Source organism: Curcuma longa, chromosome 21 (genome assembly GCF_044706935.1).
Source record: "Curcuma longa cultivar G26 ecotype Majalengka, Jawa Barat chromosome 21, ITB_CL_G26_1.1, whole genome shotgun sequence".
NCBI lineage: Eukaryota > Viridiplantae > Streptophyta > Magnoliopsida > Zingiberales > Zingiberaceae > Curcuma > Curcuma longa.
In genome coordinates this window covers 13362267-13387261 of record NC_133881.1, presented here as the reverse complement: position 1 = coordinate 13387261, position 24995 = coordinate 13362267, and the positions used below count along the sequence as shown (strand labels likewise).

The 24995-nt window shown below is 37.7% G+C and overlaps 3 protein-coding genes across 3 annotated transcripts; 2 read left to right on the top strand and 1 right to left on the bottom strand.

Moving 5' to 3' along the window:
• Nucleotides 1-1462: 1462 nt before the first annotated feature.
• Nucleotides 1463-10793, top strand: LOC141814283 (casein kinase 1-like protein HD16). The gene is made up of 16 exons (XM_074702221.1): nucleotides 1463-1944; nucleotides 7445-7579; nucleotides 7687-7760; nucleotides 7838-7907; nucleotides 8017-8072; nucleotides 8154-8225; nucleotides 8352-8446; nucleotides 8532-8598; nucleotides 8724-8853; nucleotides 8923-9141; nucleotides 9217-9353; nucleotides 9444-9618; nucleotides 9706-9796; nucleotides 9882-10039; nucleotides 10131-10319; nucleotides 10411-10793. The coding sequence occupies exons 1-16, from the start codon at nucleotides 1615-1617 to the stop codon at nucleotides 10468-10470; spliced, it is 2058 nt and encodes a 685-aa protein (XP_074558322.1). The 5' UTR covers nucleotides 1463-1614; the 3' UTR covers nucleotides 10471-10793.
• An 826-nt stretch (nucleotides 10794-11619) lies between these two features.
• On the top strand, nucleotides 11620-13259 carry LOC141814282 (small ribosomal subunit protein eS24z-like). The gene is made up of 5 exons (XM_074702220.1): nucleotides 11620-11739; nucleotides 11822-11863; nucleotides 11963-12133; nucleotides 12782-12868; nucleotides 13032-13259. The coding sequence occupies exons 1-5, from the start codon at nucleotides 11665-11667 to the stop codon at nucleotides 13071-13073; spliced, it is 417 nt and encodes a 138-aa protein (XP_074558321.1). The 5' UTR covers nucleotides 11620-11664; the 3' UTR covers nucleotides 13074-13259.
• Nucleotides 13260-15912: 2653 nt separating this feature from the next.
• On the bottom strand, nucleotides 15913-24764 carry LOC141814173 (protein argonaute PNH1-like). The gene is made up of 23 exons (XM_074702125.1): nucleotides 24700-24764; nucleotides 22544-22972; nucleotides 22266-22474; nucleotides 22003-22149; nucleotides 21798-21931; nucleotides 21617-21726; nucleotides 20791-20897; nucleotides 20346-20484; nucleotides 20163-20279; nucleotides 19175-19282; nucleotides 19015-19086; nucleotides 18781-18903; nucleotides 18476-18635; nucleotides 18272-18393; nucleotides 18017-18154; nucleotides 17804-17946; nucleotides 17500-17562; nucleotides 17335-17398; nucleotides 17128-17263; nucleotides 16897-16970; nucleotides 16439-16533; nucleotides 16328-16359; nucleotides 15913-16190 (listed from the first exon to the last, which is right to left on the bottom strand). Exons 2-23 carry the CDS (start codon nucleotides 22940-22942, stop codon nucleotides 16024-16026), a joined length of 2859 nt encoding a protein of 952 aa, XP_074558226.1. The 5' UTR covers nucleotides 22943-22972; nucleotides 24700-24764; the 3' UTR covers nucleotides 15913-16023.
• Between the last annotated feature and the right edge of the window lie 231 nt (nucleotides 24765-24995).

The following is a 24995-nucleotide window of genomic DNA, read 5'->3' as shown; positions in this document are numbered from 1 at the left end:
GCTTGAATATGCTCAAGTATCTTAGCATTTTTTATAGTCGAATTGGATTTTTCATTTAAATTTTAACATGATAACTTAAAGATCGGCTTGTGCTAGCTGGAGGGGGAATGGCGATTTGCGAAGGCAAATACGATTTTGCCAAATACGTTGCCTGCAAACAGTGCGGTCAAACAGGAGGCGACGTAGATCAATTAATCAAAAATCTATCATACTTCTCACTTATTTATCAGATTCAAAAAACTTTAGTACTTTAGTCTATAGGTCTAGAATTCAAATCTGAGAAAGACAAAAATCTACTGGACATGAGTGAAAAGTTCTAGTAGGTAACGGCATGGTCGATGATCGACGACCCATGACCCACAGAAAAATAGGGGTCGGAATAAGTAGAATTCCCACGGGGCGGAGGGGCTGAGTCGTTACTATAAAAAGACGATCCACAGAAAAATAGGGGTCGAGATAAATAGAATTTGTAACGCCCGCCCTTACGTGGGCCCTTGACGGACGCTACAGTTTCTTACTTTCATTCATTTCATTCAACTACTATCATATATAAAACTAAACTAAACTAACATACAGCGGAAACTATTAATAATTTGAACAGTTTCATTTTAAAATTATATATAATTTTATTTTTAAATAAATTTATTATTTGATATATCATAATTAAATAGTTTTTATAAATTAAATATTAAATAAATAAAATAAGATAGTAATTAATAGAGTTAAATAAGATTAATAAATTTAATGAATTAAATGGTCGCACGTAGTCAAAGAATTCAAGTAAAATTAAATTTAATAAAAAATAGAATAATCTCAGGTCAAAAAATTAAGACAAATTAATTAAAAAATTATTAATTTTAATAGAAAAATAGAATAGATGAATTAATATTATACTCACCTCATTAATATTATTAAAATATTATAAAATAAAAAAATTATAATTAAAATATTTAAAAAAAAATTAATGAACTATAGGTTGAAATGTTGAACCTCAGTTGGCTGATTCATCGAGCCGATCACTGTTTAGATCCGTTGAATCGGATAATGGATAACCGATCGGTTAAGAGTCCGAATTGAGTCCGATTTGAATTTGACCCAGGGTCAGATCTATTCAGTGCACGCTAAAGCTGGACCAGGACCGATGTGAGCTAGTCGATGGGCGACCCCGTGAGAAGCAGTCGACTACTGTAGCGTCCGCCACGAACCTGAACCAATTCTGATCTAGAGAATCCGCATCGCACCCTTTTTGTACCATTCATCTGATTTGGTGACAAGAGCTTTACATTGGACCCACTTGCCGGAACGAGCTAATCCCGTACACGAAATTTGTTTCCATTTTCCTTGGAATAAAGAGGAAGAATCGCCAAGAATTACATTTATTTTCTCCTCTCTCTCTTTGGCTGCCAAATCGACTCTGCTGTAGCCGGAGATCCTCCCCGTTCCGTCGATCTCTACTTCCGATTGACGTTCCGCCACCTCCCCGCGCGATTGCCGACCTTTTCCCCTCGAATTGATTGTTTGTTGGTTGGGATTTCCGACGCGGTGATGGAGCTGAGGCTTGTACCATCGGATGGGGCCATGGGTTACTATGAGATAGTTGTCGGTAGGTGAAGGATGCCCGAGCTGCGTAGCGGGCCGCGAAGAGGCCGAGCGCAGCTGAATCCGGTGGCTAAAGCTGCCCGTGGGGCGGCTCCGGCTACGAGGAGGAGAGGGGCGGCAGCGAGGAGGAAGGAGGCGGGCGATGCCAATGATCTGAATAGTCCTGTACAGCAGGAGGAAATTGGTTTGGTTGAAGGCAAAGGAGAAGGTCGGGGAGATCCGCAAGGAAATCAAGAGGAAGGAGTCGCGGACAAGAGAATGGATGAGTTCGATAGCGGTGGGAGGAATGCTGACAAGCTTCTTGGCGTTGAGGAGGAGGGGAGCACTGCGCCCCTGCCAGAAAGGGTTAGCTTTTTTCTTTGATTCTTGGTGATTTGTAGTTACAAAGATATGTTTCAACAGGCTCCTAGTCATTTATAAAGGCAGTCTCTTTTTTTTTTTCCCATTATCAATTACTAGTTGAAACCACTAGTTTTTGTCTCTTTGCTTATGTGCTTATTTTTCTTGTGAACTGCCTCAAGCGGCTGAACTATTGATTGTTAGATATTGGTGTTCTATGTATCTTTAGTTATGCGTAGAAGATTAAGTTACATGCTTACGACATTCTACTGTATTATTGAATGCGTTCTTGGAATCCAATTTTTACTTAGACAGTATTAGCTACAATCTCTTGCATTGTTTACTTTAATGCCATTTCCTATGAGAACCTACCTTCCCATGCTTCAGCTGATTTCGTGCAATCCAAGCATGATTTACCTTGCTTAGTTGGAAGGCTAGGAATTTTTGGAGCACCAAATGTCTGAGAATAGTTAAGTGATATACCGTTAAGCTTTTCTTTTTTTTTTTTAAAAAAAAAAAATAGGTATCTGATTCTTCCTTGATGGAATATTCTTTGATCTATTAATGTCTTATCCCACTAAGCATAAACTTTAGGAAAAAGTTAGAAAATAGTAGTCTCCTATCCACCTTTGTACTCTTTCAATGTTTCACTTTTATTGGAGGCAGGGGTGACAATGCACATCATGTCATGTTAATCATGTCTCAAGCAGATTGTGCCATTTGTGTCAATATGAAATAATAATAGAATAATGATATATTTGTATAAAATAAGCTACATGATCTAAATTTATTGAACTTGCTAAAAATAAGTTATATGTTACAAAAAATTGTTGAAATTTCTGAAAATAATTAGAGTAAATCAATCTTTGTAGCTCATTTGCACATTAGGGTTGTCTCATCACACTTTTGAATTTTTTTCTTTGTTAATGATGTTTCAAATTGGGTTGGGTTAGGTTAGGCTATCATATCCTTTCCAATATTTCCGACCTTATTCAAAGGGTTGTTGATCCCCTTGCTCTCAGACACCTTCATGGGAAGAAGGAAAAGTTCAAAATATTTTTAATAATCATATATTATTACCACCAACCTTTATTGTATGTAAAGACATCATGGATTACCTTATGAACTTTGATCAAGCACTTCTATTCTAAAAAGACAAAAAAAAAAAAATCAAAGATCAATTAAGTCGTAAATTAGACTCAAAGATGAATCTTGTTACACCTATTAACCTTGTCCTGATCACCTGGTAGAAGTTTGTGGAAATTTCCAATTATGCATACATTGTATTTCTCTTTTCTCGTGACGTCATAAATATAAGCTTAATTGTCAGATCTGATCATGTCTTAGACTCCAAAATACTTGAACTTGAACCTCCACAGTTTCTACCAATTTGGAGTATTCGCTTCTCGGAGCATACACAGTATACATAGCTACTAAGGTATATGTCTATGGAATACAGATCTAGGAACATAGTCTTGTAGTGGATTTCAACATATATGTTGTTTAGGTCTCATATGCACCACCCAGACTTGCATATAAAATTCTTTGTTGAAGTGGAACTGTGATGTGGATTGGAGCCACCACCCAAAATGATTGTCACAGCTACAACTCCATTAGTTTTTGTGTCCTTATCCATATAAATGTAACAAACATAAGAATACTCGGTGCTTCTCATTGAAAGCATGAAAAATGAATAATTCTTCTAACAGTCATAATATACTTTTGACACTTAAAGGATGGTAGAAGATCCATGTGTCTCACTAGCAAAAAAAAACATGTAAGAATGCCTAATATTATCATGGCATTAAAGAAATGTGAAAAAAAGAAGAGGGAAGAATAACAAGCGAGAAATTGATGGTGGTAGCTAACTTCATCAATGTCTTTATAAAGTGATAGAACAACTTATCCTATGAGTCCATAAACCTCGGTAATATGAAACTTGTGGTGACAAAGATAGTCAGGCATGGTGAATATAGGGATCAAATGGAGAATGCACTGTGATTTCAATACAGAAGTGGATGCCCCTGGTAACTTTGTAGACACAATAGCCTTAAAATCGTCAAACTGTTACATCTATTGGGGTAAGATAGATAAACACTAATTCATGCTCAACTACACAACTCTCTCATGGGTGATCATCTATTAGACTAAATAACTTGGAAGGAGATCCTCAACACTAAATCATGCTCATCTTTTACAGTTTGCACTGTGCAGCACAGTTGCAAATTGTAAAAAATGCCAATGTCAACCTTCAACATGATAGCCCTCAACTTCTTCAGTTTGGAAGGTTTGAAACGAATCATCTTCCTTGAAACACAGGAATGTGTATCTCAGACTCCATGACAGTGTTCAACATCTGGATCGTCGTGTCAAGGATAACATAGGTTATATATAAATCCATTCTTGGAATAACAATTATACTAAATTGTATCAGTGTAATTGGAAAAATACTATGAGATTGCGCACTTCTGTGAAGGTGTGTAAAAAAAATCAACTCATGCTAGTTAACATATACTAGGGTGGGAAGTCGAAATCAGTTCTAATTGAAAAAGATCGATATACAACACATATTCAGTTGCTATCTTGATTAATAATCACTTTGCAACAATGTTCTTGATACTGTGCATACATATAAAAGATCATGTCTAGATAAATGCCAGTTGTTGTCTTTTACCTTAGATGGGCACAATAGTGCAAAATTGTTCAACTCCTTGAAATATAGCATAATGTGAGACTACTACCTATAATATTATAGTTTTTTTATAATAAATCTGCATCCACATATACGACCATTGAATTGACCTTAGTCAAGTGGGTCAGGCACAAGATTACTCGTACATACCTCCTACAAGTAGCACAGTTCGTGGAGATCTAGAAACATCACTAGTTAGATATTTCGAGCCTGATCATGATGTCTTATGAGATTATAGTGTCCTATACATACAGATCGTTATGTCAAGGTCAGGCAGTGTAATGACATTGAGAATATAACATGTGCATGTGGTTGGCCCCAAATAATTGGGACATCCACGACCTAATGATGATGATAACTTATGTACATCAACACCTCAGGATGTATATTTGTATATGCTACCTGTTTGATGTGATATGGTGATACAGTTGCAACATAATCAGACATTCATGTGATCTAGTATGGTCATTCAACCTGTTCTTAATTTTTTTTCTTTTTTTTTTAAAAGGCAAGCATAGTGGTATAGCTATGTTGATCAAAATGTTGATTATAAGGCCGTATGACCACTCCCATACTCATTCCACCTCATCCATCTTTTTCTAACAGTCAATCTAGTGGTACTTATGTCAACAAGTTGCACCTCAATTCACTTAAGTTGATAGTTATAACTACTTATACTGCTATACAAACTACCTTCTTGCCTCATACACACTGGCCTAATGAATTGTGACCAACAGGAATGAGTGAACAAAATTTATCTTAAAAAAAATTACAAGCAAGGAAATAGGGAAGATGACAATATGCCATCAAGCCAAGAAAATTTTTCTTCAACATGAAAGTAATTTTTCTTATTGCCTTCTTCTTTTACATTGAAAATTTTAACCAGTAATTGTCAGGAAATGGCTAAAAGTTCGATCTATATTAAAGGGAAAATAGTATATTTAATAACAGTTTTTTGGTAAGCAGTTGGTTAAGTGTCTGCCGCTTGGAAATGCCTTTTAAAACCTTGTTTAATGAATTCCAACTATTATTAGATGTGATAACCGTGAAAAGAGATGAAATGTGCAGATATTTTTTATGGTGTTTTCTGAAGTTTTACAACATATAAATGGGCAAAGACCCTAAAAGAATTCCTATTGTTTTAGGAGTCTCCAGTAAGGTCCTTCTTTTTAAAGTCATTATTAAGTCTGCATGAAAAGGATTGTTTGGATTTTACCTTTTAGAACCAAGTTTGTTCAAATCATGATCCATCTACATTCATGTTTTATCAAAACATCGTTTGAGAGGTAAAATCATAATTGTACATTTTATTAGGGCTTAACACACGGTCATTTGAATAGAGGGGCTTTCTGAAAATTAGGGGCTTTTAAAGGAATTTTCCTATATAAAATGAAATTTTGGATGTAAATTAGTCTTTAATATTAAACTTGGGTAAATCAAGAAAAGGAAATTCCACATCTATTTATAAAGATGGATCAAAGTCGTGAGGTAGTGAAAGAAGGCAACATTTGAACAATAAAATTGGATGTTGCAGTGAAATGCAATTTGAATTTCAGCAAAATCCATGAATACATTGTCATTTGAGAAATCATGAACAAGTATCCCTATTAGAATAATCAATCAAGACTCTGCAAGCACTTAGTCATCAAAGATATCATTCAAAGAAACTTAGATTACTTACAGAAGTAGAGGAAAATGATAAATCAATAGATGGTAGATTTCTCACCCATTTGGTACTCCACTAGAAGCATCTATCTATCGGGGTATTACCAATCCAAATTCCTGCAACAGATGTTGCTGAGGGAAAGAAGCCAATGTCCAAAATCTTATTCAAATTCAACCTTTTGCCTTCTGGTCTCATAGACAACATAGCTCACCTAGGTTTCTTTTACTGAGCAGTTTTATGCAAAGTAAAATAGAAGAGGTCAAGATCAACACAGTTATAGTAGACATTCTGTGATGGATCTAGCCAATTTGGTAGCCTGTGACCTTCTGTCGATGCAATTAATGTGTGATTAATTTTTAAATCTTGAGGTTCTGGTACTCTATTGACTGTTTCTTTCACTCAAAAAATGCATGCTTAAATTTTGCATCAGCGCATGCACAAAATTGAATAAATGCCAACTTAACCAAAATGTTGTTTGACAGTATAACTCTTCTACACTAGTTGTCGCTAATTCAAGAAATCAACAATATATACTGGTATTATATCATAACTGAAATTTCTCTGCTGAATAGTTTGAACTGTATTGTTTTCATGTTATCAAGATTTTATCTTGATTCGCTTTTTGGTTGCTTCTTTTCTTTTTTGCTTTTCCTTGATTAACTTTAACTCTCTCTGGAGTTTGGCTTGAATATAGTATCATTTCATAGGTAGTCTCTAAGGATGGAGGAAATGGAATCTCCAGTGCATGCTTAAATTTTTCATCAAGCACATGCACAAAACTATATAAATTTTAACTCGACCAAAATGCTACTAGTCAGTACAAGTCTTCAATATTAGTTTGTTGCTAATTCAAGAAAACAACAACATATACTGCTATGATATCGTAACTAAATTTTTTCTGCTGAATAGTCTGAGCAGTATTGTTTTAACGATTGAGATTTTGTCTTGATTCTCTTTTTGGTCGCTTCTTTTCTTCTTGCTTTTCCTTGATTAGCTTTAACTCTCTTTGGAGTTTGGCTCGAGTATAGCATCATGTCATATGTTGTCTCGAAGGATGAAATGGAAAATCCCTTTCTTTCACTATATCTCAATGGATATCTAGAATGCTATTTTAGTGAAGCATCTAATTTTTATTTTTTTGGTTGCAGGTCCAGATTGGCAACTCGCCAGTATATATACTTGATAGGAAACTTGGGAAGGGTGGATTTGGACAAGTATATGTTGGTCGACGAATTTCTTCGGTCAATGTGGATGACAGAATCACTGGTTCCAATGCTTTGGAGGTGTTCAATGTGTTATTATTATCAGTTTTTTTTATGTGATTGTTGTGTATTCTTGTAGGAGATTTCATTGCAAATGTGCTTAAAGTTTGTCAATTCTGCTTTCCCAGGTGGCATTGAAATTTGAGCATCGAACAAGCAAAGGGTGTAACTATGGGCCTCCTTATGAATGGCAAGTCTACAAGTGAGTCAATTTTCCATATGAGCTTCATGTGTGATTCAGATTTATATAGTTCTTTGTAATGGAGATCATGCTTGCAGCACGCTAGGTGGAATTCATGGCGTTCCACAAGTTCATTACAAAGGCCGTCAAGGTGACTTCTATGTGATGGTAATGAAGTACTAGTTAACTATTATTTGTGGTCTGTGAAAGAATGGTGGAGGCTTATTGCCTTTATTTTTACTGAAAAATTTGTATCTAAAAATTTTGAAATGCATAGGTCATGGATATGTTGGGTCCAAGTTTGTGGGACATGTGGAATAACAATTCTCATATGTGAGTTACAAATATGTTACGATTTTGCACTGCAATTCATGATTCCCAACACTTCTATTGTTAATTTTTCTGTATGTGCAGGATGTCCATTGAAATGGTAGCATGTATTGCTATTGAAGCAATTTCTATCCTTGAGAAAGTTCACTCTAAAGGGTGGATGTTTTCTTGGTTTAAAGAGTTTGATAGATCACAAAATTGTCTTTTGTGTTTTTGATTTATTTTTCTTAATATTTTCTTGATATGCTACTAACTTATGTTTCTTATCCCAATCTTAAACAGATATGTTCATGGGGATGTAAAACCGGAAAACTTCTTACTTGGTCCTCCTGGAACTCCTGAAGAAAAGAAACTTTTTCTAGTTGATCTTGGATTAGGTAGTTGTTGATAGTTGCGTGTGTAATAGCCTGACAAATTTGATAATTTTAGTGATTTATTTTTTTATTTCTCTGTCACTATCAGCGACAAAATGGAGGGATAGTGTTACAGGTCAGCATGTTGAGTATGATCAGAGGCCTGATGTTTTCAGGTGATGCTATGAGAAGCATTGTGTATTCCTTTTTCATTCATTTCTCATAATGCACAGTTTATTTTCTATTGTTGAACTTTTAGAATGACTAACAATGCTAAACTTTGTCCATATTGATATCTTAGGGGAACTGTACGTTATGCCAGTGTTCATGCTCACCTAGGAAGAACTGGAAGTAGGAGAGATGACTTGGAATCACTTGCTTATACCCTTATATTTCTTCTCCGAGGTCGACTACCATGGCAAGGGTACCAGGTTTGGTGCTGTTTGATTGATATTTTGTGTTGATTTTACTTCTTGTGCTTACATTCACCCTCTTTATAGGGTGAGAACAAAGGCTTCCTTGTCTGTAAGAAAAAAATGGTTACTTCCTCAGAGTCACTGTGTTGCTTTTGCCCACAACCTTTCAGACAGTTCATTGAGTATGTTGTCAATTTGAAGTTTGATGAAGAACCGAACTATGCTAAGTGCATCTCACTGTTTGATGGACTAGTAGGTCCAAATCCAGATATCAGACCTATCAACACAGATGGTGCTCAGAAGGTATAAATAACCTTCCAAAATCCAATTTTCCTTTATGTTTTCAAGTAGCTAATCCTTCTTGATTCGCAAATGAAGCTTATTGTTGGTCAAAAGAGAGGCCGACTCAGCATTGATGAAGAGGACGAAGAGCAACCAAAGAAGAAAACACGTGTTGGTATGCCTGCAACACAGTGGATCAGTGTCTACAATGCCAGGAGGCCTATGAAACAAAGGCCAGGCTCAAATATGATGCTTGTTCTGCAAATGAAATACTCACCAACAAGAATAAGCTCATTTGGTCTTTCACCATGTTGATGTTGCAGATATCACTACAACGTTGCTGATGCAAGGATTGCACAACACATTCACAAAGGAAATGAGGATGGGCTGTTTATTAGTTCGGTTGCTTCTTGTTCAAATTTATGGGCATTAATAATGGACGCTGGCACTGGTTATACTGCCCAAGTTTACCAACTTTCCCCATTGTTTCTGCATAAAGTGAGTAATTTCCCAAGTCATGACATAATTACAGGAAGTTCCTCTTAAATTTTCTTCAATTTCTCATCTCTTGCAATTAATGTGAAGGAGTGGATAATGGAACAGTGGGAGAGAAGCTACTATATCACTGCTTTAGCTGGGGCAAACAATGGTAGCTCGTTGGTTGTAATGTCAAAAGGTAGCTACCATTTTCTTTTTCTTATATCTCATATCCGTTTGAAAACTTGCATTAATGTTTCCTATCTGTATAATATCATCACAAGGCACACAATATGCGCAACAATCCTACAAGGTCAGTGAGTCATTTCCCTTCAAATGGATAAACAAGAAATGGAAGGAGGGTTTCTTTGTAACTGCAATGGCCACTGCAGGAAGTAGATGGGCAGTTGTCATGTCACGAAATGCTGGTTTTTCATATCAGGTCATTTCTGATTACACTTGATTCATCACTAAGGATTGTGAATGCCTTTGTGCTCTGACATATGCAGTGATATTCTCTTCTTATTAACCAGGTTGTGGAGCTTGATTTCTTATACCCCAGTGAAGGTATACATCGAAGGTGGGACAATGGTTATCGCATCACTGCAACTGCCGCAACATGGGACCAGGCTGCTCTAGTTTTAAGTATTCCTATAAGAAAACCTATTGATGAAACACAAGAGACATTAAGGACATCTGCTTTCCCTAGCCAACATGCCAAGGTAAGCTTGCTCATACTAATTGTTACTGTTATTTCTTCAATTGGTTGGCAGCATTACTCACAGTCAGATTTTTTACTCTGCATTTGCTCAGGATAAGTGGGCTAAGAACCTCTACATTGCATCTATCTGTTATGGAAGGACAGTTTCCTGAATCCTTATCCTGATGTAAGGAAATTCTGATCTCAATCAAAGCTATTTCAGTTTAAGATTTGTTTTAGTGGCAAATACTTGTACCAGATGCTGATCAAGGATTTTTAATATGTAATCTTGAGTCAAAGTAAACACTGTTAATTCCTACAGTTGCTCTCGCTTGAGTTGTAGTCCGTGCCTTTGTGGTCGACTGTAGAGACCTTGCGGTCGCTTTAAATCATTTTTGTTTGTACAAAAAATTCACATATAGAAAAGGCATATGCAATATTTATTGGCTTAGCTTTTTGCTGGAGACAGATTCATAATATATGGTCCTTGTATCTGTCTGTTTGCTGGTTTCTTGTGCTTTTAATCGTAGAGCCAGTGAAAGGTAGACAAGAAACTTGCAATTCCTTATACATAAAAACTCTGTGTTTAGTTATAGCCATCAATCTATCTTCTTGGCAAACTCATTGATCTAGAGAAGGATCATGCAAACTTGCTTTTTGTCTTGTGATACTGACAATTTCTGTTTGATTGTGATAACAAATATGGATTGTTGGTTGAGGTTTCTCATTCCCTGCCTTATGTTGTTCCAGTATCTGACCATGAAAGCAGTATTCTGGATTAGAAAAAAGATGCAATTTTACATGATTCTACTGGCAGATTCCACAAGTTTCTCTAGATTTTGGCTGTTCTAACTTAAAGTCTATGTTGATTGACTAACTTTTTTTTTGGTACCTCCTTAATCAATTTATTTATGAACTATCATGAGTTAGTTACGATAGACTAGATTTGTTGAAGTGGATAAAATTGAATCTTGACTAATCTGAGATAATATCCTCCTCCGTCGTAGTCAATTACAGTTTTTGATTTATTTCCTCACATATGATTGTGAGATCAATTATGTGGGGTCATTGGATGGCGGATTCTATCTTTTGCCGAAGAGATACCGCACTATCAAGAAGTAACACAACATAAAATGCTTATACAAGTTTAGATGAGGGGTTATTTTAAAAAAAAATCAAGCGTTGCTCGTGAGATTGTGGGATTCGCCAGTGTGTGATTGTGGAACTCATGGGTCAATCTTTCGGCCCATTAAAGGGATTCTATCTAAATAGCAATCGCGGCCTGCAATATAACATCGACATTGCGTTTATTTAGGGTTTATAGAAGTCCCCATCGCAGGCGATTCTCGCTGCAGAGGGAGGAGAAAATGGCAGATTCGAAGGCGGTCACCCTTCGCACTCGCAAATTTATGACCAATCGCCTCCTTTCCAGGAAGCAATTCGTTTGTTTCTTAATCCCCATTTCTCTCTGTTCATCTATATTATTGGAGGACCAGTTTTGTGATATATCTCGGTTGGTTTCAGGTCATCGATGTTCTTCACGCTGGGAGAGCTAATGTGTCTAAGGTACAGTCTTTGCTTTATCTTCGCCTCGATTTTGTAGTGGATCTGTTCTTGTTGTTGGAGTTGAGCGTGTATGCCCTCCCTCTGGTTTGTGTGGTTTAGGCGGAATTGAAAGAAAAGCTGGCGAGCCTCTATGAAGTGAAGGACGCGAACACAATCTTCGTGTTCAAATTCCGGACGCACTTTGGAGGGGGCAAATCCACCGGCTTCGGTTTGATCTATGACACTGTTGAGAATGCAAAGAAGTATGAGCCCAAGTATCGGCTTATTAGGGTATGCTTCTCTCTCTCTCTCTCTCTCTCTCTCCATCCCGTGATCGCCAGAAGCTTATCTTGATCGTGATACTTATGATCCTGGCATCATACCTTCTACTCTAATCTGCTTGTAGCACCTGATTCTTACTGTTAGTTGGAAGTCTAGTTCTTGTGTGGATGATTGGAGATTGAATTTAGGCTTTACAATATCGTCAGTTGTTTCAAAAGTTAATGGATATACTACAACAACAACAACCAAACATTATCCATTATCCCATTAGATAGGGCCATAAGAATGACTGAAGAAAACTGATAGGTTTTCAATCTTGTTCACAAAATCTGATTTTTTTAGTGATTCTCTGTTAAGTTTATTGTCCACAGTTAACTGTAGGGATTAGTTGGAATATGGATCATTGGAGATCTTGCCTAGGTTTTACTATATCTCTTGATGCTTGGTAAGAGGGGAATGTTATTGCGAAGCTAAACATAGTTGTTGCAGAAGTCCAAGGAAGATGCTTATATAACCTTAAAACATGTCTCAGAATTCTCACCTTTACACGATCTACAATTTAGAATTAAAGTATTTTTAATTCTCTAGAATTCATTAATGTTTGTTGTTTCATTCCTACTTTTAATTGATTCTGTTGTGGAAATTGTGGTCATACAGAATGGCCTTGCAACTAAGGTAGAGAAATCCAGGAAGCAGATGAAGGAAAGGAAAAACAGGGCAAAGAAGATCCGCGGCGTTAAGAAGGTAATTCCCAATCTGATATTTACAATGTTTTAAATTTACTTCTCTAGTATTGAATAAATGCTCATAGTTCTTTTCATTAAAGCACACCAAGTAAAATGTGCTTGAATATTTTCAAATAAAACTCACTAGAGATGCTTACTGTTTTTTATCTTTCAACTTTCAGACAAAGGCAGGAGATGCTGCTAAGGCTGGGAAGAAGAAATGAGCTATCAATATCTTGCTTGGTAATTGTTTGTGTTTGTTACTTTTCGATAGTTGCTAAGGTGTAATCTTGTTGGTATTTGTTCAATATGAAGACTTTTTCAGCTTGAGTTTAGCAGTTTATCTCCTATGATATTACTATTCTGTGAACTTTCTAGTTTCAACATTTATTTAGTGAGTGTTTTATGGATGGAATTATGTTTAAATTTATTAAACTTTGATCTGTTTGCATTAAATCTTCCCTTCAACAACTAAAGAACCATTTACACTCGGCCTTTTCACCTAAAGAGACATTCATTAGATAATTGGTGTGATTATATGGTAGCTGTTCCTGTCATTATTTTGCTTGAAACTTAAAAAAAAAAAAAAGTCGGCATAAAGGTCACCATCAGTTCAAATGTTTAGATTCTAATTTGCAAACAATAAGCATTGATTCAGTTTTGAGTTCTATTGGTTTACTTTTTAACCTCTCTACTTTGTGCTGTAAATAAATAGCTTGGTCGTAAATTGCATACAGTTTAGCAAGAGTTTATATATGTTTATTTGATATTTAAATATAAATTAAATAAACAAACTCAAATGGTAGTGACTGTAGTTTGCTAATGTTGATGAATGAAGTGTGCATAATTCATGTAAAAAAATATGTAAGTCAACTTTAAAAAATATTTCAGTCTTAGGCAACGTGCAAAGATTAATCTCACCTCGTTAAATGTGGCTTATTCCTTAGTTGTTTAATATCTAACATTTTAACAGGGCACTCAATTATTCTTGGCTTGTCTAAGATTCAAATATTCTAAGACTACACTCTTCTTCAGTAAAAAGATATACTGAAAGGTAGAATCCGCCATTTTGGAATTTCCTCATAATCATTTTTAAAGATAAATTAAAAAAATATAATTGACTACTCTAGAAGATTCAATCTTTGTTTATTTAGTAAATTTGTTTCATAGTAATTAATTTAACTATCACACTCTTTAATAAAAGTTGAAATTTATCATCTCAACCATCCTACATGATTAATTTTACGATTATCTATGAAAAGATAAATTAAAAAATTGTAGTTGGTGATGACGAAAAGAGAGTTGCACTTCAATAAAAAAGTAAAAGCTATCTTATACAATCAATCTTACGATCATTTATGAGAAGGTATATCGAGAAGTTATAATTGATCATGACAGAGAAAGATATTGTCTTAACTTCATTGAGATATGATCTTTATTTATTTTAATAATTTTGTTCAATCATAATCAACTCAATTATGTCTTGAAAGAACGAATAATTGCAATTCTGAGTTAGTTAAAGAACAGCTGCACTCGATTATACCTGAGTTGTTTAATATCTAACATTTCAATACGTCACTCCATCAAATGATTTTGGTTTTCTACGTCACAAATGATGTAGCATCATTGATAAGAATTAAGATTAAGCATCAAAAATAAGACAGTTCACTATCACAAAAAACGAAATGGAAACAAGTAGTTAATTGGACGATCATACGTCAGGAATGCAAGAAGAAAAAAAAACTAGCGAAACCCTAAACTCATTTAGCACTACCAAGAACCGATCTAAAAAGGAGATCAAAAGGGCCGTACCTTCCTGGACTTCCTCCCCCGCCGTTCGTTGTCCTGGGAGAATTTCCACTCCGACGGCGGCGGCGGCAGGCAGGGACGACTTCGCCGTTCTCCTTCATCTTCCGATCGGGCTCCCCCTTCCTGCGAGATTCCCCGCTACTAGCTAGCGCGTCATCGGCGATCGGGCCAGTTCCATGTGTCAGATTCAACCCGGCTTTCTTCCCCGAGGATGATCCGTGGGCCGTGGCGGAGGCGAGAAGATGCAGAGGATCTCGATCGACGCGAGCAACTCTTTTGCTACCTCGCTTGCTCGCTTCCTTTCGCACTGCTGCTTAATTGTGTCATTCTCGAGAGAAGAATAAACGGCGGCCTAAGTCCCTCCCTCCTTTTATATGAAACACTGCAATCCACCCACATTATGCGGACACATTTCTGTTTGACCCCAAATAGTTACTTAATTTATAGTTTGAACTGCATACTTGGGAATGTATCAATTCACTTGATAATTCACCTAAGTTTAGGAATCTTTTTTAAATTTGGCATAAAATTAAAAGGATTCTCTTAATTATTTATATTATTAAAAAATATTAAAACAGCATCTCGTAACTTTCTTGGAGCAACTTTAATTGAAGTTGCACTACCATCTTGACAATATAGATAATCATGAGGGCTCGTTTAATTTAATATTCTATCGTTAAATTTTATTAATATCAAAATATATTCTAAATCTATTATTAATATATCTCTCAAATATACATTTTGCCTGCTAGAAAATAAAAACATTAGAAGTATTTTAATTCTAAAGGGCATTTTTTAAAAATAGATAAAATATGGGAGCATTTTTAAACCCTATCCAAGCTTCTTAGGAGACTTTTAAGATATTGTTGTCAATTTGAATTAGACTAAAGCTTCATATCATCCCACCTTAAACTCCCACAGATGTTTTCATGGTTTATACACCAAGCTCTGGGGACTGGTTCAGTGTGCATTGCCTTCTTTACAGCGACTTTGTCTTGTGCTTTCGGTTTGCTCATCAGCTTCTTTGGGTTTGCAGCAAGGAAAGCAATCTCTGCTACTGCATTTGCAGTTATGTAAACACTTTAACGAGCACAAACCAAATGTTTACCGAATCTACTTTCGATGCCACCAGTTTCGCGATCAAATGGAACAAGATCATGCCTTTCCTGTTGTAAGCAGAAGAATTCAAATATTGGCTTTCTAGTACTCGTGTTACATTCCCGAGCGAATCGACTAATATACATCACAACACAGTTCCTTCCACAGCTTCATGGCTTAGTTAGGACCTGGAATACTTGAAAATTGTCATAAGCTGCCTCTCTACACTACAAGTACACTGATTTACATAGATTCTTCACTGTTTTCTCAACAGTAGAACATTACCCTCTTCACCTTGTCTTTCAAGGCAGGTAGGGGCTTCACAGAGGATCCATTTGCCTGGTGCATACTTTGCGGTGGACTTTCAGTTACCTCTGGATCCATGTAAAACCGAGCTCGAAAAGCAGCTAGATGGGCGTAATAGGCAGGCGGCACTGTTGGATCATTAATAGAGGAACTCAGTATCAGAGAAGTGCTATGCTTCATTGGCTAAAGAATTCTTCGATATTGGTAAAACAGGTTTTCCGAGCTGTTTATCCTAAAATCTCTGTGATACATAGAAGATCCTTACCGATAGATACAGACCGGGTGCACCGGGCATACCTACAATGACAAGTTAATTTTCAGGTAAGCATATCAATCACACATTGTGAGAGATGAGTTTCCACTAGAAGAACTATACGTGTAGCAGAGATTGTTTGTAAGAGTCTGCATCTCATCTGCTGAGAAATTGTTCTCGTCCCATAGAACATGGTAATGGGCTGGTCGACTAGTACCCTGCCAAATACAGCATTAAACTTTTCGATCATTCCTCCCTAAGCATTCGCAAACCATGTGACTTGAAAACTATGAATGCTGAGTGCAGACAGACTACAAGTTCTTGCTATAGGGATTATGCAAAACCAAGAAGGCAAACAGAAAATCCATATCTTTTCGATTCCTATAATCTATCTCTGCAAAGAAAACTGTAAGAGACTCTAGCTTCAAGTAACCTCTGATTGTAATACAGGCTTAAAAACAACCAAGCTATCGTTTCGTAGTATATTTGATTTTACTATTGAAAATCCTATCTTGCCACTGGTTTTATGCAGAGCATGAAGAAGCATGCCAGGATAAGTAGAAGTTTTCAAGGTGCCTGACCTGTATTCCAGCATGACTGCATAAGTAGAAGTCAAACTCGGCAGGATGGCAGATCTTGGAATCAACCACAGTACCTGCCGAATAAAGTATCAGCATTCGATCAAGTCTAATTACTGCAGTCGAAAGTTGGAAAGTTCTTGTTTTAATCTGGAAGGTATGTCAAAAGAATCTCTCTTTTCAAAATAATCATGACTCAGAAAAGATGCAAAGTTTGTTGTATACTTGAATTACCTGGTAGGATGTTTCCACTCTTGTCTGTGCTGCTTCTGTCCTTGTGGTTGTTCGTAAATAGCCTCGTATGATGGCGTTTCTGAACCACCACAAACGTCACCGGAGGCTGGTAATTTGGTTCCAATGATGCACATGCCTGAAAACAATAAATAATTAGCAGCAATTTCAGAGAACTTTGCATAAATAAGTACTCTGAATTATGCTAACCTTGCGAATAGCATCTAGTTCAAATAGCAACACTTGATAGAACTGTCCTTCGCTAACACCGTCCCTGCAGTTTTGATCAAGGAAAAGATTTAGAAGTCTAAAGTGTATTTGATTAAATACAGATTTTTTTTTTATTTCAAACTAGGAAGATTGACAAGCAGATACCTGTAAAAAATAATCCTTAATGGTTTTTGTCCTGTTGCCTTGCGAAAAGATATGAGAAGTTCCCTGCAAAATAGATGCATTTAGACCTGTTTGGCTTCTGTTTTGATTATTAAGTTATTTGAAATTACTGATTCTGAGAAGCTTTAGACAAAACTGATGGGTTAAATGAACTTGCTAATTTAGACATAAGATTTCACAACTAGAATACAGATCATAACCACCAAACGCAGAACTCGCGTGGAGTAACCAATTTCTAGTTTAGAATTTAGGTTGACATTGAGAATGTGATCAAAGCCATGCAAACCTAATCATGCCTCCCGTAACGAGGCCACGCTGGGGATCATGCCATGTCTTGTAAAGATCCTGAATCAGTTCCTGTCGATGAGCCTGAGCACATACTAATCCAGCATATTTTGTGACTTCGGGCCAGTCTTGAGAGGCAACAACCTGAAATAAGGAGAAACAGAAAATGGATGAATGTGCACAAACTAAGTGATACAGGATTTTAATTTATTACAGCAGCAATAGATGGACTAGAATCTTCTCCTGTCTCAGGGTGTGTTACATCTGCTCCAAATATAATCGTCGGAATATCACTCACTAATGGAATTCTCCAACTTATCGCATCTAGGAGTACAGTATTTCTTCCTCCCATCTACAGAAAGAACATAGATAACATTAGCATAAGGTTGAATATGTAAATAACTTGTAAACTTGTTGAAAGCACCTGATAGTCACTAGTTCATGAAGCTTAATGGGGCTTCAAAAGTACCTTGACATTAATTTTGAGTGAGACATTCGCAAGATATTGTTTGCTTATCTTGAACACATGCTTTGTTAGACAGCATTGTGAGATCAACCCCAAGTCAGTTTCACATATTCGTTTAAGATCGCCTGCAGATGAAACTTTATGTAAAACATGGTTCCAAAGCTCAAACAAAAGGCGGAGATATGGATGCAAAATTTGAGTGCTTACCGTATAAAGAACCATTATTATCGGGAAGGATGGCTACAAGAAGCTCAAGCTCTTTGCCTTTTAGTTTGTTTGTTGCTGCATTATATACATGTCTTAGGGCCTTCTCCACTTGTTCAGGTTTAGCAGAGTGAATTGCGATTACTGGTTCTCGGTTGAATTCCTGAAGAGTCACAATCATGCTAATTATGTCATTGCCCTTGAATATTTGTCAAGTAGATCACAACTGATTGATGAAAAATGCAGTTACATTATACTAAAGATGTTTGAAAAGAAAATAAATGTAAAGTGAAGCCAAAAAATCGTACCATTCCAGAGACTTGGCACATTTGTGCTAGCTCCTGACAGAAACTATGAGCTGTGTTCTCTTGAACACTCCGAGAAAAGTTAATGCAAGCCCAATGATGTACTGTACATCCATTGATCACTTTCTGCATCGAAACAACAAAATTCAACCATCAACATACAGGAGCATGTATGTTTACTTGATAATCTGAGGACACTCTAATGTTTGATAATGCAGTAAGATTAAATAAATGGACCTTATTCATCATGTTCCACTGACCAACTTGAGGTAGACACTCCTTTTCTTTGCCAGTTTCATGGTACTTTAGCTGCATAATGAAATGGAGTTATTTATCACAAAAAAGGCGGAGCAAGTTGTAACTTTTAGATCAAAAAAATTCCATAAGCAACATTTACCCATGGAGCAGGAAGTACTCGGGCCTCCACTGAGGTTAGCTTGTCACTTATGTTTATTCCAAATTCCTTTGCATAGGGATCATTCTCATAAGCATTTTGACGAACTGTCTGAGAAAGAAAAGTACCGCACACTGAATAAGAGAGAACATAATTCAAGATGCAGAAGCATATTGTAGCACAGATAAACATGTAAATCGACTTAACTAACAAATGAGAATACACTAAGGGAAGTTTGGACACAAACAACAAATGATTAGCTAGCACCAAGAATCCAATGGTTGTTGGTCGGACAGGATATAACATACAAGAGCTGCATTTCAACCATTCTACGGACAATTACTACAATTATATTGCAACTTAATCTATAGGACTTGACATATTCATAGATAAAGAGTCAGTGCATAATAATACACTTAACCTTTTGCTATAAATTTGACAAGTATAAAAATGCTTGACTTTTATCAACTTTTATGTTTCAGACATCAATAGCTGCATATTGCAAGAAGTACAGCCAGAATAAACTCAGATGCACATCTTGATATCTGTTAAAGTGTGAATGATCTATATGACATTATATGTACCGAAGTAAGCCACCAGCGAAGAGCCTAATAGTATGCTGCTAAAATATCATAACCTAGAAGGTAATTGCAAGCAATATGCTATGATCTGTGTTGAAGTGAATGCTATAGCCTTATTACCAATCATTCAGTTTTCAACAAATAATCAAAATTAGAAACCAAGTTTATCAAAAAGAAACAGATTCAGAAACTTTAGTATCCATTTAATTGGACATGTCTATTTAATTTTACAAGCAAACATTTCTTGTACTGTAAGTGCTCAATCAATTCTTTAACAGACGCAGTATTTTAATATAATCTATTTAAAATACCTACCTCCTGGGTATCATATACATTTTTGCATCAAATGCATTGAATGACCACTAGAACTACAACAATGGCACTCAAATTGTTGGTTAAAACAGACATACCTGTAAAATATCCATTTCTTGTTCTCTGGGTCTCTGGCATGTAACTTTTAGCAAGGAAGTAATTTGCTTATCATTCAACCTCTTTGTGTATCTCTGACCCTCTACTATTTTGCAAGCCTGCATGCCTCATAATCAGAGACAAAATAACGCAGCAAATTGAACATCATTATTGATGAGCCTTACCTCCATTGGTAGATAATTTGCTTTCTTCTGATTTCCTACTTGAAGGCAAGGAAGATGAGCATACTGAATTGTAAACCCATACATCTCTTTGAAATATTCAACCACAGATTTCATATTCATCTGATCATCAACTGGAAAACTGTTCAAATACCAGTCAAAATTTTTGAAGAAAAATTACTATTTCAGTCATGTAATCAGTTTCTGTAAAACTAAACTAGGAGGCAAGAATAACATATATATTGAAAGTGTCTGATTTACTACTTCTTGTCCTACTTGAATCACATTGCACAACTCGCAAGATAGCATTTTGCATAACTTTTGGTGCCATCTGTTGTGTGATGTAGAAAATAATCATTTTTTTTACTTTACGATTAATGACCAGAGACTGTTTTTATTGCAATTTTACCAGTATTACATGGGAAAATGCACATATTAAAATACTTACATAAGTTCCCTTGTAGGTTGTGATGTCAAGCCAGAAACTCGATATTTCCGTCGCACATTTGCTCTGTGTGTGACCTCTACTTTAACCCCTCTCAGAGCTTTCTTGATCTGAGATGAATTGCCAGTTATGAATAGTGATCTAGAAAAAGCAACTCTCAAATTTTGTTGGAGATCATCAAAAATTAAATGACACTTGGGATACAAAACATGGCCAAAAAAATATCAAAATTACATTTGTAAAACATTCCTAACTATCCTGCACTTGGAACTTTTAAGTTTACACTAAATTTTCTAATTCTATTATGAGATAACATTATTTACTATAATTTTTAAGGTTTTATTTCACATCAAGTTAAAAAAATTGAATCCAAATTTAACCCATAAGAATCTGTGATCAAATTGAGTTAAACAACATTTCACCATGTGGAGATGGATACTTGTCTAGACCCAAAAGGCCAAAGGTAACCCTAATTTAACCATTTATGGGATGGTTAATCCATGGCCTATAGGTTCCGAAGAGATGGCAAATGTTCCTCTTCACTTTTAACTAATAATTTCTTCATAGATAGCCATCCTAAGGAGATAAAAAAGATGATAACCTAATCCCTTTGGAGAGATGGCTGGCAATAAGGTATGCTTTCATATATTGATTTCTCGTTCCTGATCCCTTCGGAGAGATGGCAGGCGATAAAGGTATGCTTTAATATATAGATTTCTCATTCTTCTATTTATATATGTAATGTGATCTTGATGAAAAGAAAATCCTACAGTGTTCATGTAAAGAGAAAATTAACATGGACTAAAACTACTCTCTTGCAGAAGCACACCTTTATCCTATCAGCATCTGACAATGGCTTAGACGATACATCTTTGCCTAGGATCTGAGCTACAAATTCGATCACAGGAAGAGGATCGATGAAAGCGGTGGATGACATATCTGAACAATCATAATTAATGAAAGTTAGAGCTTCATATACCACAGTGATCATAGGAACAACAGATACACACCAATGTTTAGTGAAAGTCCCATCTGTGTTGGTCTAATGCTCTGGTAGAAGCCATACCATGATTGTAAACCGTCACCCAGACATTGTGGCTTTCTGATATCTGGGGAGTAAAAGCATCTTCCAACCGATATGTATCTAACAACCAGAATTTTCACAAAGTGTTCAAACAGCAGCTAGGATTTACTAATGGGTGAAACAAATAGCACCTTTGATTCGATAATTCCCTTAGAACGATATCGAGAACTTGAAGGGCTTCTCTAGGAGCATCAGTCTGCCGTCCAGCAATGAATTGTCTCAAATGGTGAAGGTCAGCTCGAGCAGCAAACTTGATGCTAACTCTATACTCCTTCACTCTTCACCTCAAAATCAGTAATTTAGAGCCTCATCCACAGTTTTAGCATGTGAATTAGCATTATAAGAATAAGAACCCAAATCAAGAACATGAAAAGAGAGCAAACAGAAATTAAACCTAGATAATCCCGTTCCCTCGTCATCCTCCACAAGATTTACAGCGAACTCCTTGGAGTGGAAAGGCAAACTCCCTGCTGTGTAAAGACTTTTCCTTCCATCATAAGCAGGAAGTCTCATGCCCAACTCAGTCTCCCTATACAACCGCACCATTTCTGCAATGATAGCCCTATTTGTGCTCCGCGAACTCACTTCCGGAGTGATTATCACCTGCAATTTAGCATTCCTCATCGGAGAATCATAGAAAAGCAACCCCTTGTAAGCTAAATGCACACTTACATCGTACTGAGTCAAGTCCTTATCCGGCAACTCTGTGAGGAAATGGTTGGCCTTGACAATGCACCGGGTGCCCACCTGCCCATACCCCGGACGTCGGCAAAATGCGATACCTTTGCTCGAAACAGGAGGAGAAACGCTCTCAATTGCAGCTTCCTGGTCGAGCTTCGCTTGCCGAGGGGCCGTCGGCTTCCCTCTCCCTCTCCCTCCTCGGCGACCGGCGCTCTTGGGCTCCTTTGGCGGGACGACGTCAGCCTTGTGCTGCTTCATGCTGCTCTGGACGGGCTTCTTGGAGAGGAGGTGCTTCTCGGCCTTGAGTTGACTGGGCATGGTGGCGACTGCGGCGAACGGCGACGACGAAGGGATGAAGCAAGGCCTTTCTCTCTCTACAGCATCTAGCATTGCACCCAACTATTTATTCGTCAAACCTCTCTGCGAGCAGACACAGAACAAGAGCGAAAAGTAAGAAGTGCGCCAGCAGGCTTAAAGAGGATATACGATGAAGCCATCGCAGTGACCGCAGCAACAGAGACATGAGAAATGGTATAAACAGGAGCACTGAGAAACGTTGAGGTGATCAATCTGAGCCAGAATACGGATTGAGGAGAAGCAAGAAGCCATTAGAAAAGCGAAGCAGTGGGAAATAGATACGTGGATAGTAACGGTCGCCGTGAATCAAACAGACAGACCCACGCCATTTGATCACCTTCTGCTCCATTAAGAAATGCAGAGATGGAGAATTTCGAGAAGGTAGGGGCGACGATATTATATGACAAAAGAAGGATCCACTGGGAGCAGTGGAATGGGCGCACTTTGGAAATGTCATAGTTGCAGGCGCAGTGGGATCCCGACATGAGAAGATCAGAAAGGGAACAGTGGCGTATTTTATTGCGCATGGATGGGGATGGAGGAGATAGATATGATAATCCTGCAATGGTGTCGTTTTGTGGCGCGCTCGGATTTGGGCTACAGAATGGAATGTAGAGGGAAGGACAAGCGTCGCGCTTTCCTAGAAACTCAAGGGACAAATCGCAGCATTCAGCGGCCGCCCAGCCTGCAAGCAACCACGAAGCAGAGAGAGAGAGTAGATGAAAGGAGGGGTTACTGTAGACTCCGCAAGCTCGCGCATTACGGCACGAGGCTCTTGTCCTGCATAGTTCCATGGATGGATTGTAGCCTGGAGCCATTACAGGCTCCAGCTTCTTTTAGTCTCTAATATGCTCGACGGAAAGGGAAGGGCACAGTAAAGGCGGCTGCGAGTGGCTTGGCTGCAGTGGTCGGTCACTGTGATCTGTTGCGCGGCCATCGAAGGTCTTGTCAAGCAATTTCTACAGCGTCGACGTCAGAGTGATGCCGCCCCGCCCAAAAGTGCAAATGGTATGAGCCCAAATCCAACCAAAAGAAAAGAGAGGAAGAAGTTCAAGTAATCGCGGTGAGGACGCCAGCGATGATAATGATGAGAGGCGATGAAGACGACGACGACGGGAGGCACACGAGAGGTCCACGCGCACACGCAACAGCGAGTGCTCGCTGTCAGAGGAGGCAGGAGCTCAATGTCACGCTTGCAGCGAGAGGAGTGGGGCAAAGGACAGCGGCGGAGCAGCGAGAGTGATCATGACAAGATTTGTTCTTCCTCGTCCTGTGGATTTACGTCGACATCAAGAACCCGCCAGAAAAAACACAAGTGCGTGGGATTTTTATGCTTTCCTCCTGCCATCAAAGAAGAAGAAGAAGAACGACGACGACGACGACGACGATGCCTATTTACTCACGATTTTATTCCCTTCAAACACCCTCGAAAAGAAGATAGACGAGGCGAGAGAGAGAGAGAGCTCAGTCGGCTTCAATTCTGCCTACCATCATTGATCACCAAACTTGGGGGATGGTTTGGGCTTCTTCGGTATGATAATGGCATCTGCCATCCTGTAAAGATGCATGTGCCTCCCTAATAATGAAGACACTAACGCAGAGCATGTACCAGCTATATATCTACACTCGCCGAGAACTAGCGACCAGACCACCATTAACGTGCCTGCACTGTTCCTGAGTTTACCAGAGAAGATGTAGAACACTAGTAGAAAACAGAAAACTTACGATATCATGTGAAAATTAAACCCAAAATTGCGTAACTAAGAGGGCAAGCGAACCTCTGCTTCTACCTCTGCGACCAGAAGGAGCTTCCGCTGTTGCTGCTTCCACTCATGCACTGTCGAAGAGATGTGAGGGATCAGGGGAAGGAAAAGAGGCTTCTTTTGTGCAGAAAGGGCGCGCGTGCTCGCATTTTATAATCTCTTCAACCTGCTGGTTGTGATTATAGAAAAGCAGAGCCCATCACATCCGTCGGCCAACGCCAAATCTTTATTTCCTCGTCCTCCTTTCTCAACACATGGACGTGGGCTCTAAATGGCGAGATGGTCGAGAGGAGGATGATGACTGGACGGGGAGATAAAGAAAG

What these genes read in the sequence shown, in the direction of transcription:
- LOC141814173 (XM_074702125.1), bottom strand. Translation starts at nt 22,942, where the DNA reads ATGCTAGATGCTGTAGAGAGAGAAAGGCCTTGCTTCATCCCTTCGTCG. An exon ending in GGGACTTTCACTAAACATTG is followed by an intron (nt 21,727 to 21,797) that starts GTGTGTATCTGT and finishes ATGATTGTTCAG; the next exon opens with ATATGTCATCCACCGCTTTC. An exon ending in CTAGTCCATCTATTGCTGCT is followed by an intron (nt 17,947 to 18,016) that starts GTAATAAATTAA and finishes TCCTTATTTCAG; the next exon opens with GTTGTTGCCTCTCAAGACTG.
- LOC141814283 (XM_074702221.1), top strand. Translation starts at nt 1,615, where the DNA reads ATGCCCGAGCTGCGTAGCGGGCCGCGAAGAGGCCGAGCGCAGCTGAAT. An exon ending in GAGAAAGTTCACTCTAAAGG is followed by an intron (nt 8,226 to 8,351) that starts GTGGATGTTTTC and finishes AATCTTAAACAG; the next exon opens with ATATGTTCATGGGGATGTAA. An exon ending in CAGAGGCCTGATGTTTTCAG is followed by an intron (nt 8,599 to 8,723) that starts GTGATGCTATGA and finishes TTGATATCTTAG; the next exon opens with GGGAACTGTACGTTATGCCA.
- LOC141814282 (XM_074702220.1), top strand. Translation starts at nt 11,665, where the DNA reads ATGGCAGATTCGAAGGCGGTCACCCTTCGCACTCGCAAATTTATGACC. An exon ending in GGAGAGCTAATGTGTCTAAG is followed by an intron (nt 11,864 to 11,962) that starts GTACAGTCTTTG and finishes TGTGTGGTTTAG; the next exon opens with GCGGAATTGAAAGAAAAGCT. An exon ending in AGATCCGCGGCGTTAAGAAG is followed by an intron (nt 12,869 to 13,031) that starts GTAATTCCCAAT and finishes TTCAACTTTCAG; the next exon opens with ACAAAGGCAGGAGATGCTGC.